This window comes from Equus przewalskii, chromosome 2 (assembly GCF_037783145.1).
Source record: "Equus przewalskii isolate Varuska chromosome 2, EquPr2, whole genome shotgun sequence".
Lineage (NCBI taxonomy): Eukaryota > Metazoa > Chordata > Mammalia > Perissodactyla > Equidae > Equus > Equus przewalskii.
The window spans coordinates 23,226,448-23,241,950 of NC_091832.1; the positions used below are offsets into that span (position 1 = coordinate 23,226,448).

Genomic DNA, 15,503 nt, shown 5'->3' on the forward strand with positions numbered 1-15,503 from the left:
GTAAATTGGGTGACTTAGCCTACACAGTGTTACCAGGAACATTCCCAGCTGATGAGGAGATGAACAGCCCTAGGCTCTTAATTCATGGTGTGACGGGGTCACATAGCCCCTGACCCCAGAGGCCCCTGAATTTGATGTGGAAAAGACAGCCCTGACCCCAGAGGACCCAGTCTGCAGGAGGAGACGTGGTCCCGTCCTTGGGAGCCCCCGTGTGATGGAGAAGACCTGCCCCTCTGCCTCCAGTGCCCCAGACTGATGGGTGACACAGCCCCTGCCCTTAGGAGACCTCTTCTGATGGGGATGACAGAAGTCACAGATGCCTGAATCAGCGGCAGCACCTTCCTGTGCAGATGACTGTTTGTTTCTCTGGAGCATTTATTTGTTTCCACTTATTCTTGTGTTTGGCTTTTCAGTGCATCTGCTCACCTCCCCTGTTCCTTTGGAAACGCTCCCAGAAACAAGCACCGTGTCCCTCCACCCTCCTGTACCCTCCCTGGTGCCCAGGACAAAGGCCCTGGCAGGGGCGGGGGACCTGGTGATTGGCCAAGGCCTGGCCCCATCTGAAGCCATCAGCCCCGTTTCCCTCCTCATAAGGGTGCTGGGCGTGTGGGAAAGAGGAGACGGTCATGCTGGGGCAGAGATGAGCATATGGCTCTTGTGCAGGAAACCAGGGGCAGGAAGGGGTCCAATAATGTGCCAAAGCCCATGTTTAAGGGAGGCCAAGTTTTGGGAACCAAGCAGAGGGCAAGAGGCATCAGGAACGGTGAGGCTGCTGTGAATGTCAGACAGCTTGGGAACGGGCTTCCTGCCAGTCCCAGAGAACGGGCAGCTAGAGCTCCAGATGGGAGCAGGCAAGCCGCATAGAGCGATGGAGAGAGAAAGGAGGAATAATATTTGGTGAGGGCCTACTATGTGCTAACCATGCCCCATATGTTCACCTATTTTATCATAAAATCTCAAACATTTATTCTTTATGGTCTTATGTGGACGCTATTATTGTCCAAATGAAGGCAGATAAAGAGACGGAGGTTCAGAGTCTGAAGCCATGTTCACCCCACTGCACCACATGCCCCTCCCTAGATGGAAGGAAATCGTGTGTGACCCCAGAGATAACGGAGGGCTGCTCCAGAGTGCTGCCCATGTGATGAGACTGACTTATAAATGTCTAAACGTGCACAGCCCTCAGCACCCACCCCCCAAATTCCCACCCTCATCTGAGGACACCCAGAAAATATACACACTTTACAAAGATATCTACCTAAATTAAAGGCAGCCCCCAGGATGCCTGTCCACCACTCTCTCTTTCAATTTATGCCCCAGCTCAGCGCGTTCATTATGCACATCTGGATGCTTTGCAAACAGGCTGAGTTTAGGGTACAGCCAAGCTGTATTTCTCCTCCAGGACAAACGGTGGCTCTCTTGGTCACTTTGGGCTGCTGTCAGAAAATACCACAGGGGCTGGCCCTGTGGCCGAGTGGTTAAGTTCGTGTGCTCTGCTTCGACGGCCCAGGGATTCATGGGTTCAGATCCTGGGCGCAGACATGGCACCACTCATCAGGCCACGTTGAGGCAGCGTCCCACATGCCACAACTAGAAGGACCCACAACTGGAATATACAACTATGTACTGGGGGATTCGGGGAGAAAAAGCACACACACACAAAAAGAAAATAATAATAAAATACCATAGACTGGTGACTTAAACAACAAGCGTGTATTTCTCATGGCTCTGGAGGCTGCAAATTCCAAGATCAAGGTGCCAACAGATTCAGTGTCTGGTGAAGACCCTTTTGCTGCTTTGCAGGTGGCAGCCTTCTTGCATCCTCACCCGGCAGAGAGATTGCAGGCTCTAGTCAAGTCCTCTGCTTATAAGGGCACTAATCGCATCACGGGGGCTCTACTCTCATGACCTCATCTAAACCTAACTACCTCCCAAGGCTCCACCTGCAAACACCATCCCACATGGGATTAGGGCTTCAACATATGAATTTGCACAAACATTCAGTCTGTAGTAATGGCTTATGTGAAGTTCTAGGAAACGAAAGCTGGTCCTGAACTGGAAGCCCAGGGAGTAGAGCCCATTGAAGGCGCAGGGACTTGGTGGTAGGACATATAAAGTTTCTGTTGTCTTGGGGACAAGAGAACATTCAGCCCACGTGAGACTCAGCTCTGAGTGTTCTTGTATCACATGCTCCGTCTACATTGCCTCGGCCTAGCAGGCTTCAGGGTCTGGTAGTTAGGGTTGAATATATGGTTAAATCAATGGCCCATTGGTTGACCTCAGGGTCCTTCCAGCCAACAACTGTACCTAGAATAGAGACACTGAGGGATAGTTTGGAGAAAGCAGATTTGCCTGCATCAACTTCAAAGATTCAAGACATGCTCCAGACTCCCCATATGTCCAGGCAAATAATAGACCGGCCATCTGGACGTGTATTTACATCCTCCGAGAGCCGAATTATTTTTAGGACTGTACATCTTCTAAGGTCAGTGTCCTTCATACTCATTCACTCATTCATTTGGCAAATATTTATTTTGCAGACAATCTGGGCTAAGCCGTGGAAATTCATAGATTCATTAAGCATGACCCTAGCCCCTAAGGAACTCAAAGTTTGGGTGGGGGATGCAGGCAAGTAACAAGCAATCAGGGTGGGCTATGGTAGATGCTCTGATACAGGGAAGCCCAGGGAGAGGCTTCACAATTCTTAAAGACCCTGGGGAGCCAGCTGCAGTGCATGCCCTGCCGCTGGGTTACTCCCCCTTTCACTTGCTCGTGGCCACCCTGCCCAGGCATTGAGTGGGTGCTGGGGATAGAGAAATACAATCAAGCCCTAAAGGATGCACAGTGCAGTGGAGGAGATAGAAACGTCAACAAATAAGTCAAGTAAAATGCGATAACTGCTATAAATAAAGGTATAGGAACGATGGGGAAAGAATGACTAATTCTGCAGGAGGGGAAACAGATTTCGAGAGGAGGGTGTGAATTCCTTAGCTGTTGAATGAAACAGTTTCTCTGGGTCTACACCAAAACTTCCTCCAGAGCCTCAGAGGCCCTAAATTCCAGGACCAAGAAGATTGAGTTCTCAGTCTCCTCCTCTTCATGAATTGAGAGGCTTGATCTGAATTGCTAAGTACTGGGCTCTTTATCTTTAAAACAGAGATGATAATTGTGCCGAGCTTATGGTGTTGGTTGTTTTGACTAATGACCGAAATAATCCTCGTAAGCTCAGAAGATACTAGCAATTATTATTCAATCTTTTCCCCTCTTAGTTTCTATCCTCTGATACTGAAAGGCTTCATCTCTCCTCACTCGGCTGCCTGCATCCTCCCCTGACATCCTCCTCGGTCATTTCTGTTGCTATGATACTATATGAACAGGTGTGGGGAATGGCTGCGCCATAACTCTGTGACAGTAAAGGGTACCTGGCGGGTTAGTTTCTATTTCTACAGGAGGGAGACAGAGAAACAGAATGAGAGAGATAAAGAAACCAGGCAGAACTACAGGTGGGCAGGTGTTAAAAAAATAAAACTTGGATAAGCAGTCCTGTAGACAGGCAGACAAAAGGACAGATAAACAGGCCGTCTGGCAGGTAGAGAGGAAAATAACTTGCCACTTTTGTAAAGTTCTCCAGCGCTGTGAGCTGTTTTTTGGATGTAGCTGATGGGGGTTAATCTGTGATTATTGTGATTTTCTTTCCAGCTGAGTGCGGGAATTCAGTCACAGGCACTCAGGGCACATTGTTATCCCCCAACTTTCCTGTGAACTACAGTAACAACCACGAATGCATCTACTCCATCCAGACCCAGCCGGGGAAGGGCATTCAGCTGAAAGCCAGGGCGTTTGAACTCTCTGAAGGAGATGTCCTCAAGGTAAAACCAATCGATGTCGTGACGTATGTATGTTATAGTCTGCAGAAGTGTGGTCAGCACTCACTCATTTATCTCTGTGTGAATGACCCCCACCTTCTTCCCTCCTGAGTCCGGGGATATTGTCCTTACTCATCTCGGAGAAAGTGAGAACCTGAAAGAGAAGGGTATGTAAGCGTCTAAGAAGGTGGCTTTAGAGTCTGCTCTCAAATATATATGCGAGTGAGTATGGGTTGACTGAATAATAAATAACAGTAAATTCAGTTGGAGCGATCAATGGATCAGGTTTTCCATTGTGAACTCTGACCATCCACTTGGTTAGTGAAGAGCTCATAGATTGTGTGCACGTGTGTGCATTTGTATAGATATGTGTGGATACAGATACTTTTATACCTATATTTCCACATGTGTGTGAATCTGTGTGTATGAATTTATGTGGTTTGGTGGCTCTGTGTCTGTGCATACTTGTCTCGGTGTATTTTGTATGTGTACACTTGTGTATGTTTTGAGCGTATGTTTCATAGATTAGTGGGCTCTTTCGCTAGCTTCAGTGCGCCATGGTGATGGCTTATGTGTGGCAGTGGAGTAAAGATGTATGTAAGAGAAAGAAGCGACAGGACTTGGGTTATAGAAAGAGCTATAGAGAGGGACACTGAGTGTATAACTTGTATTTCTTTGTGTGTGTGATTAAGTGTGTATCTCCGATAACGTGTGGTGCATGCGTATGCATTCAATCAAAGAATTGACTCTGGAGAATTTATCAAAGAGCTGCCTTATTAAAATGGATTATAAGACAAATCTCACACAGAATATGTCCATTTCCTTCCTAGGCCAAGAAAAGTTCTTACCATATTCTAATACAGTTTTATTCCCTGTAGCCAGAGAAGTCTTGACATCAGAAAAAGTTGAAACAATAGGTCAGTTTTCTGGAAAATCCAAAGAGAAACCATTAAGTAATCCCCATGCTTTAGGATTCTCTTAGGATATGATTGGTGTCCTGTGCTTTTTGTGCACTGAGGGTACTCCTGACCTGCCCTCTGGGGCATGTGTTCTCTGGGGTGTGTATGTACGTGTGTGTGTGTGTGTGTGTGTGTGTGTTTGAAAGGCATTTCTCATTCTTACCTAATTGTCCTTGAACCTAAGAAGATGTACCTATGAGATGACCAACTGGGACTGGGTGTGCCTGAAATGGAACAGAATATGGCAATGCGCCCCGTGGGGACCGAGACTCCATCATTGGCTTCTTAAGCTCCACTTTTCAACCCCTGAACGCCCCAGACACAGGAAAAGCAGTGTGTTTCTCTAGAAGGGAGCAGTAGACAATGGCTTTACCCTCTCCAAAGGCCGTGTTTTCAGCCAGCTCCCTTCACCTCTCCTCTCTCCACCGATTTTTTCCTCATCAACAGCAGAGCCTCAGAGGATGCACCTGGGGACAGCAGGGCCAGAGCGACGTCCTCTCCTTAGTGCTTGTTGGGTGAAGGCTGCTGTTAATCCTGCAGAAGGCATTTTTGAGGCATAACTTACAATTTTCAGGTTTTGAAGGGAGTATGAACAGCGGTTCTATGCATGTGGCCTGGTAGAACCAGCAGACGGCCTCCTCGGTGGCTGGAGGCCACGTGGAGTAGGCTGGTGCCTGAGCTTCCTCACCAGGTGGTAGAGATCAGAGCAGCACCTGAGGCCTAGTCGGCGGTGTGCACCCCCACTGCACCGTCAGGGTTCCGCCAGGGTTCTTAGGATGGGGTGAGCAGCTGAACAGGCAGACGAGAGACTTTCCAAGGCACTCAGGGTAAGAAGGAGGGATGTGGTCAGAGGTCAGGGAGGGCTCGTGTGGGATGCAGGGCCCCGGGAGTCCTGAAGGGAAGTAGGGAGAGGGCATGAATTCTTGTGTTTCTTAGCGGGGCGCGGGTAGGGGGCCTTTCCAGGCTTCAGACTTTGTCTCTGCAGCCCCCTGCCCAGCTGGCCTGCCACCAGCCTTCTCATATTGGGCTTGACCTTCTTGACAAAGAGCCTCTTCCTCCTGTCCAGGCCTCTGTATTCCTCCCCAGAAGGTTGGGCTGTGGCTCTGACCTGGCTGAAAGGCCATTCAGGGGACCCCATGACCACCAGAACTTCTATAAAATGGGGGACACCATGTAGCCCCTTCCTGTCCTCACTCTTCTCCTCAGGACCTTACCCCCCTGAGGGGGAAACTGGGGCACGAATAGATACAGAACTAAAAAGAACTCACAATTAGAGTTTCCCAAATAGGATTCAGAACCGCCTTGTGGCCACTGTCAGCTGCAGGGGCCCTGCTCTTTAAATCTGTCACTCTGGCCTACCTCCACAGGAACCTGTGCAGGAGGAGCCCAGGGCACCCAAGTCACCTCCACAAACTTCTTGCCCTTATCCTGGTGTAACTGGCCCATCTGCCAGAAGCTGGCGTATTCCTAATCCCGAGGACTTGCCTGTCCCTCCGAAGAAGCCCCCATGCACACCTGAACTCCTGACAAGGAGACCTGTCCCCTCCTCCACACCTTATTCATCTCCCAAGATGCACTATTTCATGCATCTGACCAAGCCCTGGGCCTTCCATACAGTCTTGTCTTTCTGACCCATGAAATGACGAACTTGTGTTTGTGACCCTTAATCTGTTCCTTACTTTAATAACTGCAAATTTCTTAAACCTCCTCCCCTCACGTACTCCAGCTTATCTCCCAGAACCACCTGGTTTCTTTTCTTTTGGCCCCTGACATCAGCACGACAGGAAGGGCCTGTAAGTGCAGTGGTTTGGAAAGACAACACCCAGTTCAGGATGGCAAGTGAAGCATGTGTGTATAGCTGCATCCTCAAAAGGCTCCCCCTGAAATGACTAAAGGGACACAAAAACAGGGGGATGTGGTCTCAGCACTGGAAATTAGGCAAGGGTGCCTTTCACATACACCCTAAAGGAATTTCTGCCAAATGGAATTCCCAAAAAAAGGTTCAGACTGAGAAAGGGCCCAATCAAACTATGGTTCACACAAGTGAGGTGAAATCCTGCCTGTGGGTTGAGGGCCAGAAACCTCAAGGCAAAATGCATCTAAGACCACTCAGCTCAGAGCAGCAGAGCCTGGAGCCAAGGACACACACGGGACCATTGGCAGGAGCCAGATCTCAGGCCTACCAGCTCCTCTGGAAGTGCACGAGGTCTCAGAGACCACACAGAGCCACAGTGTCCTCTCAACATGACGTTCTGGCTTTTCTTTGGCTTTTGTTGGCAGGCCAGGTAAAGCAGGGCAATGCCACGGTTCGTGCCTAACAAGAGTGGGCAGGCTCTTTAGAGAAGAGGCTGCCATGATCCCTCTCTCTCTCTCTCATGCACACACACACTCACTCTAGCACCAAGAGCAGGAGAAGATCCTGCTATGGCCTCTTCCAGCGTAGCTCTTCCGCTCCCTCTAACAGAATACTAGGTATCTGCATTCTCCATGCTTATGCCTCCTCTGTCATGGTGTGCTAACAGGAAAATTAACTGGATATGCGTAAATATTCAGTAGATCAGAAGAAGGAGACCCGTGTGAGGAGCCAGAGCTAATTGCCCCTCTGTAAGCAACAAAGAAAAGAAAAGAACTTAAAACCTCCTCATTTGTATTCTTAACAGGATTTGAGAGAATATTATATTTATGGCACAAAAATAGGCAATAATGAAAACAGAGCGATCTGAGATGAGGAAAGATTGAAGAGAGATGAAAAACATGATCACCCAATTAAAAAATGCAATGGGGGCAATGAATGGAAGGTGGTAAACTACAGAAAAATGAAATCAGCTCATTGTAAGATAAATGTGAGAGCTTCTCACATAGCTCATAAGGAATGAAAAAGGAGGTTCCTTTATATTAATAAAATGTAAAATCAATCCACGGTAAACTTTATGTGCCAAATAACGTAGCATGAATAAATTAAATAAAAACTGCTAGAAATGTAAAAAATTTCAATAAAGTTGCAATCATCGTGGAAGATTTTAATATACCTCTGTTAGTCTCTGACATATTGTCTAGGTCGAAAATAAATAATAATTTAGGTCTTGAATAACATAGCAGAATGAATCCAAAGAAAGTAGGAGAAAGATACTTTTAAAGATAAAGGCAAAAATGACTGAAAAAAGAAAATAATCGCAATTATCAACAAAACTAAATGGTTCTTTGAAAAATAAGTAATAAAATAGACAAACATGGCAGGACTGATCAAGGAATGAAGAAGTCACAAATATATAAATTTAGGAATGAACAAAGGAATATAGTCTTCTGTAGATAAGGCAGATATTATGAAAATAATAAGGAAATATTTAGGCACAATTGTCAGCCAAAAAATCTGAAAGCTTAGATGAAATGGAAATTTTCATAGATAAAAAGTACAAATAGAAAGAAACAATAAAAAGCTGAATAAACCAATAACCATTAAAAAAATTAGAATTCCTCCATATCCTCTCTGAAAGGCCCCAGGCCCTAGACTGTTTTACAAGTAAACTCAGAAAACTTCGAAGAACGGTTAATCCATGCAATAAGCAAACTGTCTCAGAAAAGAGAAATATTAAGGTCCATCTCCCAACTCATTTCGCTTAAATGAGGTGAGTGGAAACATTGACGTCAAAGAGGAGAAGGATAGTGTTAGAACAGAAATGATAGGCCGCTCTCTCTTGTGATCGTAGATCTGAAAATCCAAAATACAAGATCACATTGAATCTAGCTGTGTACTAAAACAAAAATGGCCAAGTGAGATTGATTCCAGGAATGTGAGGATGTGTCAACATTAGAAAAGCTTCTAATGTTATTTATTGGGTAAACCGTATGGAACTGCCATTTTTGTAGGTCAAAAGCTGGTCAAATATTGGCTATTTCACAGAGTTCAACGTAATATCCTATAAATAGATTAGAAGAGAAAAATAGATGATCTGGCTAATAGACTCCAAAACATTGTGTGATGAAATTCAGCGCTCATTCGTGATTCTTAACAATATCTCATAAAACTGTGAATAGAACTTTCTTAATCTGATGTTCCTACCAATAGCTATAGCAAACATCAGCCTTAGTGACAACTTCCTAGGGATTCCCAGTAGTCAGGAACAAGACAGTAGCTCTACCGTCACCAATAGTAGTCAACATACTGCAGATTCCAGCCATTACAATTATATGAAAAAAAAGAAACTATAAAAATTAGGAAAGAGGGGCCGGCTCCGTGGCCAGGTGGTTAAGTTCGTGCGCTCCGCTGCATTGGCCCAGGGTTCAGATCCTGGACGCGGACATGGCACAGCTCATCAGGCCACGTTGAGGCGGCGTCCCGTATCCCACAACTAGAAGGACCAGCAACTAAGATATACAACTGTGTACAGGGGGTTTTGGGGAGATAAAGCAGGGAGAAAAAAAAAAAGATTGGCAACAGTTGTTAGCCCAGGTGCCAATCTTTAAAAAAATAAATAAATAAAAATTAGGAAAGAATATATAAAATTGTCTCTTCTGTTTAGAAAATACAAAAGAATCAACTGATAAACTATCAGAACCAATAAGACAATTCAACAAAGCTGCTGGTGTTTCTCCAACCAATTAAAACATAATCAGGAAAAAAAATCTCATTCGAATAGAAACAAAAACTATAAGACACCTAGGAAGAAGCCTAAAAAAAGGTGCATAATCTTTCCTTAGAAAATTATAAATCTGTATTTCGAAGGACATAAAACTAAAATAAATGCAGGGAGGTTTCATGTTCATAGATGAACAAAGGACGTGAACAACAGTTCACAGAAGAGGAAAGTAGAATTGTCGAGAATCATATGAAAAGATGCTCCACCTCAGCGATTGTCGGGGACATACAAATTAAAACAAGATACCATTTCACATGTATCAAATTGGGAAAAAATTAGAATACCTGAAAATGCCAAGTATTGGCAAAGACATAAAGTAATGAAACTGTCATATGTTGTTAGTGAGAGATTAAATTGGTGTCACTCTTGGGAGAGCAATCTCTCAATATCTGACAAAGTTGAAGATGTGCCTTCCCTGCCACCCGCTTCTCCCCACTAGATGCACGCCCTAGGGACACTCGTGTGCAGACACTCAGAGCTGTGCATAAGGGTGCTCAGATTGTCCGTAACTGTAAAACGCTATCCGTTTAGCATCTTCATTTTGAAGCCAGCCATCTTGCTGGGCTGTATTATTAGATGTAATGGTATATATGTATCAAAATATCAAGCTGTATGTCTTAAATATATACAGTTTTTATCTGTCAATTATACGTGAATAAAGCTGAAAAAATAAAAACATCTACTAGAGAAGATGATTAGATGCAGTGGATGTGCAGATTCTCTTGGATTTCTCAGAGAGATACTCCCATCACTCGTACATGATAATGAACTGGACCGTCAAAGCAATTTTCTTATAGACAAGCAATTCTGTTAGGAAATAAATGTATACAAAGGCCCAATTCCCAAAAGCAATCAAAAATATAAAAATACCCAGTAAACAATACAGAATTTTATTGAGATGCAAAAGACAGCTTGATTAAATGAAACCAGACACTATGTATATGGATAGGAAGATACAATATCATATAGATGTATTTTTTCCTCTAATCAATCCATACATTTATTACTAATCAGTCAGAATTACATGAGTGTTTTGGGTTCATTTGGGTTCTTTGGAAGGTTTTTTTTTTATACTTAACACTTTTTTTTTTTTTGAGGAAGATTGCCCCTGAGCTAACATCTGTCGCCAGTCTTCCTCTTTTTCTTTTTCCCAAAAGCCCCAGTATATAGTTGTACATCCTAGTTGTAGGTCATTCTAGTTCTTCCATGTGGGACGCCACCTCAGCATGGCCTGATGAGCGGTGCATAGGTCCACGCCCAGGATCCAAACCAGTGACCCCCGGGCCACTGAAGCAGAGCATGCAAACTTAACCACTGGCCCACGGGGCCAGCCCCAAGGGGTTGTCATTTTTAATTAGAGAAAATTCTTTTTGAGTTTATGTAGAAGAACACATATGGGAGAATAATTTTTTTCAGGTTAAAAGGAGACAAATGAGGGAGGACTTGCCCTACTATTTAAATATACTATCAAGCTATAGTAATTAAAGAAGTACGGATCATGCACAGGAATAGACAAATAGATGAATGCAATAGAATAGAAAGTTGACAAACAAAACCAAATATATGTAACTATATATGTGAGAAAGATGGATTTAAAATTGGGAGTAGATGGAATATTTATAAGCAGAGTTTGGTTAGATGGCTAATCAACCAGGGAGAAAAGGCAGTATTTTATCTTATTATCATATGCCAAAATAAATTTCAAGCAGATTTAAGGACAAAAGTACTAGAAGAAAGCATTGGTTTATGTATTTATCATACATTTATTGGATGCCTCTTGTGTGGACAATGATGTGTGAATAATCAGACTGTGTGTAGAGTTAATTTCATGATGGAAATTCCTGCAGCTATTTAAATGCTGTTGGGGAAAAAATACTTAATCATTTAAAAAATATACACATTATTTTTAGTAAAAGAACAGATTACCATATGGTATCTATAGTTTGATCTAGGTTTTATTAAAACAATAAAGAAATATATAAGGAAAGATATGCATAGAACAAAGTCTAGAAAGTGGCCAAAATGTTATGAGTGCTGAAAACTGCTTTTATTTTTTTTGTGCTTTTCTGTTTTATAAGTTTTCTGCAATGAATATTTTATCATAATGAACATTTTTGTTCTTAATGAAGTAGGATGAGTTATGCTTTGAAATTAAGGGAAAAAGTCCTGTTCCCATTATATTTTTATTAATTAACAATAATTTCTTAACACCATCATTTATCCAGTGAGTGTTCAAATTTCCAATTATCTCATAAATGTCGTAATATTTTTTAAATTTGCAGTTTATTTGAATCAGGATTCAAATAATGTCCACACATTGGATTCATTGCCTCCTGTCTTTTTTAATCTGTAGATTTCTGCCTCCATTTCTTTTTCCCCCGACTTGTACTTTATTTCTTGAAGAATCAGGTCATTTGTCCAGTGGAATTTTTCACATTCTGGATTTTGCTGACCACGTTCCAAGAGTATCATTTCATACGTTCCTCCATCCTCTGTATTTCCTGTAATTTAGAAATTGGATCCAGTGGCTTGATCTGACTCAGGTTTTGTTTTTTTTTTTCAGCAAAATGACTCCATAGGTAGTGATGTGTCTTCCATCAGAAAGTGCATGATGTCTGCTTGTCTCTCTTATTGTCATGTTAGCAAGTGGTAATGATTAATGCCTTGATCAATTAATTCAAATATATATTGTAATGGGTAAAAGATTTTTAGAACAATTTGGATGAATCAATAGGTTGAACTCTTTGAACTGATATCTCTTTTTCTGTCGGAACTCTGGAATTCTCTCAGTCTATCAGTGACATAAAGCAATTGCACATGGGATCTGGAAACAGACTTGAGGCTCCCAGGGGCCTCAACAAATCTCTGTAATATACAGCACTGTTAGCTTGAAGGATAGCTTCTTTGAGAAAGCTTTGCTTCATAAATAGTAGGATGGAAATATTGTTCCAATTTGCTGGCAGCTGGCACCACATCCTGTGCCATGCACAAATGTTCATCACCCACCCATAGATCCCGTCTTTGATATTTACCAAAGCACCAGGGGGTCCTTCACTCAGTCACAACTTCTGTTGTTATTTGTACAATTATCTAGAAAGGAGCAGCAACCTCGAAACCTGGGGAGCCAGTTCATTATTCTGACGATTGTTGTCTTTGCTGGTGCTCAGAAGTTCAGGGGACAGATGGGAGTCGGGCAAGCCAGATGCCTGCACAGTCCCACCCCTGGCAAGCCCAGCAGGCCCTTGCCGGAGCCCTCATTTTAGGAGGGAAGGGCAGAGGCTGAGCTTGGGGAAGGGAAAGGGACCGTGACACATGACACATTGGTCATTTTAACTCCATCCTGCCTGGACCCCAGGGGCCGTGTCCAACAGGGAGGTAGAGATAGGCCACTGTCACAGTGGGGTGGGGTCAAGGAGGAGGAGAGTTTTCTCATCTCCTGGAAGGATGGAATTGAGTGTTTAGCGATGCAAAGATGTCGAATGCTTTCACTGCCTGCCTGTGTGTAGAAACAGATGGCTTGGGCAGTCACGCAGCCGCAACCTGGCCTCCCCAGGCTGCTGAGGGGTAAGCTGGCGCCATATGGGGTTTGAAGGAACAAGAGCAGATCGGCACTAGAAAGGTTAGAACAGCAACCGGTTCCTAGAAACTGATTCTCACTGAGATGGGCCGGGCGCAGAAGTGGCAACAAGTGGAGACGAGAGGAGCCGATCACTGCTGTTACTTGCTAGCTCCCCTCTGCCATGTTCCTTGCATCTGATGACTCACTGCCCCTCTAACAGTTTTAATGGGTGTTAAACTCTGGCAATGTGGGCTGAGGGGTGAGAGCTATTGTTCAAACCAAGGCTGTGCTGACGACACTGGGTTGGGGTCTCTCCTGTGTCCAGGTCTATGATGGCAACAACAACTCCGCCCGTTTGCTGGGGGTGTTCAGCCGCTCTGAGATGATGGGGGTGACCTTGAACAGCACATCCAGCAGTCTGTGGCTTGATTTCATCACTGATGCTCAGAACACCAGCAAGGGTTTTGAGCTGCAGTTTTCCAGTAAGTGTTTCTTGCATCAAGTGGACGACACATCAGGCTTTCCTTGGTTCCACAAACAGGGAGGTTGAGCTCAGGACTTCACCCATCACTTCACAGGTCTGTTTTTCTCTAACTGGCTCATGCTTAGCTGGTTGTTTCCTCTAAGACATTGTGCCTGTAATGTGGATAAGCTGCCACTTGGCATACAGCTCTCTGGCTTAAACTAGTAGTAACTGAGTTGAGAGTCACTCTGTATCTTTTACTCTCTAATACTTTAAAAATAATCAACTTTGAGCCTTTTAATTAAAGCAGCCAAAGATAGCCTTTCCTAATCATGGCGTTTATAAAACAGTGTTCAGCTACAGCCAGACGTAAAAAATGCAAACCCTCGTGTATAATTATGTTCTTTTTTTACTACTCCCTAAAGAGTTGAGTCTTATTCTTTCCGTCTTTTGTCATGATTTTAACTTTCTCCTTTACTCCCAGGATTTTGAAAATGGAAAGCACCCAGGTTGAGATGCAGTCCCAGAGTACTGGGGATTATGTCCCCATACTTTGTCTTCACAGACATTTTATTCATTGATTTTAGCTTCTGCTTGCCCAGGAGATACAAAGAAATGTACTTTTCATAGACTGTTTTAAAATCCAGTGAGTGTCCATAAACTGATGAATGGATAAACAAAATGTATTATGTCCATCCATACAATGGAATATTATTTTGCCATGAAAAAGGATGGAGTTCTGATACATTCTACAAGACGGATGAACCTTGCAAACCTGCTAAGGGAAAAAGGCTCATCACAAAAGGCCACATATTGTATGACCCATCTATATGAACTGTGCAGAACAGGCAAATCCATAGAGAACAGAAAGAAAATTGGTGGTTGCCTAGGGCTGAAGGAGTTGGGTTAAAATGTTCATGGCGCTTCTTTTTGGGGTGCTGAAAATGTCCTAAAATTGACTATGATGACCATTGCACAGCTCTGTGAAAATACTAAAAGACATTGAATTGTCCACTTTAGATGGGTGAGTGTTTAGTGTGTGAATTATTTTCTCCAATAAAGCTGTTAATAAAAACAAATCCGATGAGCCTATTCAACACTCCTCTTGCCTGGGCTCCGGGCTGTCCAGGGGTCTGTGCCTGTTACAGCAGGCGGATCAGTGGAAGAGGATTAAATAGAGTCACATTCAAATTCCATTTCTATCATCGGAGATTGCGTGACTTTGGAACAGTTTATTTAACCTTCCCAAGTCAATGTGCTCAGTTGTAAAATGCAGATAATTATACCTCCCTTTAAGACTCCTGCGAATAGCAAGTGAGAGATAACCCTTGTCAAGCACCATACAGGCAAGCTCTGTATAAGCTCTGCAGAGGTGTCCTTCTCCAGCCTTTTGCGATAGAGTGTATTTAAGCAGGACATAATTGAGCTTTGAAACATACATTTGAAGTGACTTTTCCATATTACATTATCCCATCAGAATGTCTCAGTGAGCAAAATGGAAAGAGCAGCTCCCGCTAGCAGAATGCTATGGGGTCAAACAAAAGAAATAGAAAACCCAGACCCTATACCTGAAAACTATTAACAGCTGTCCTGGGAGAAGTAACAAATCATTTACATAGAGCAGCAGGGGAACAAATACTCCATAATACACCCTCCTCTGAGCACAGCAATATGGTGGCCCCGAGCACTGAGGCCAACAGAACCTAGAGGCATGTGCTGGGGCAGCTTCCTCGAGAAAACGGGCTTTGAGGGTGTATGGTTTCTGCCACGACGTTGCTGATTCTGTCTCTTCTCTCTTCGCCAGGTTTTGAACTCATCAAGTGTGAAGACCCAGGAACCCCCCAGTTTGGCTACAAGGTTCATGACGGAGGCCATTTTACAGGGAGCTCTGTGTCCTTCAGCTGTGACCCTGGATACAGCCTTCGGGGCAGTGAGGCGTTGCTGTGTCTGAGTGGAGAGCGCAGGACCTGGGACCGGCCTCTCCCCACTTGCGTCGGTAGGAGGCCTCTTGCTCTTCAA

At 44.0% G+C, this 15,503-nt stretch overlaps 1 protein-coding gene across 4 annotated transcripts in view; it reads left to right on the top strand.

The window, feature by feature from the left end:
• Nucleotides 1-15,503, top strand: part of CSMD2 (CUB and Sushi multiple domains 2) — a 592,849-nt gene that overhangs the window by 397,241 nt on the left and 180,105 nt on the right. For all 4 annotated transcript variants that reach the window (XM_070594988.1, XM_070594992.1, XM_070595001.1 and 1 more), the window contains 3 exons: nt 3,700-3,869; nt 13,347-13,503; nt 15,289-15,480. In XM_070594988.1, the coding sequence (XP_070451089.1) occupies nt 3,700-3,869; nt 13,347-13,503; nt 15,289-15,480 (519 nt within the window). The remainder of the gene's footprint in view (nt 1-3,699; nt 3,870-13,346; nt 13,504-15,288; nt 15,481-15,503) is intronic.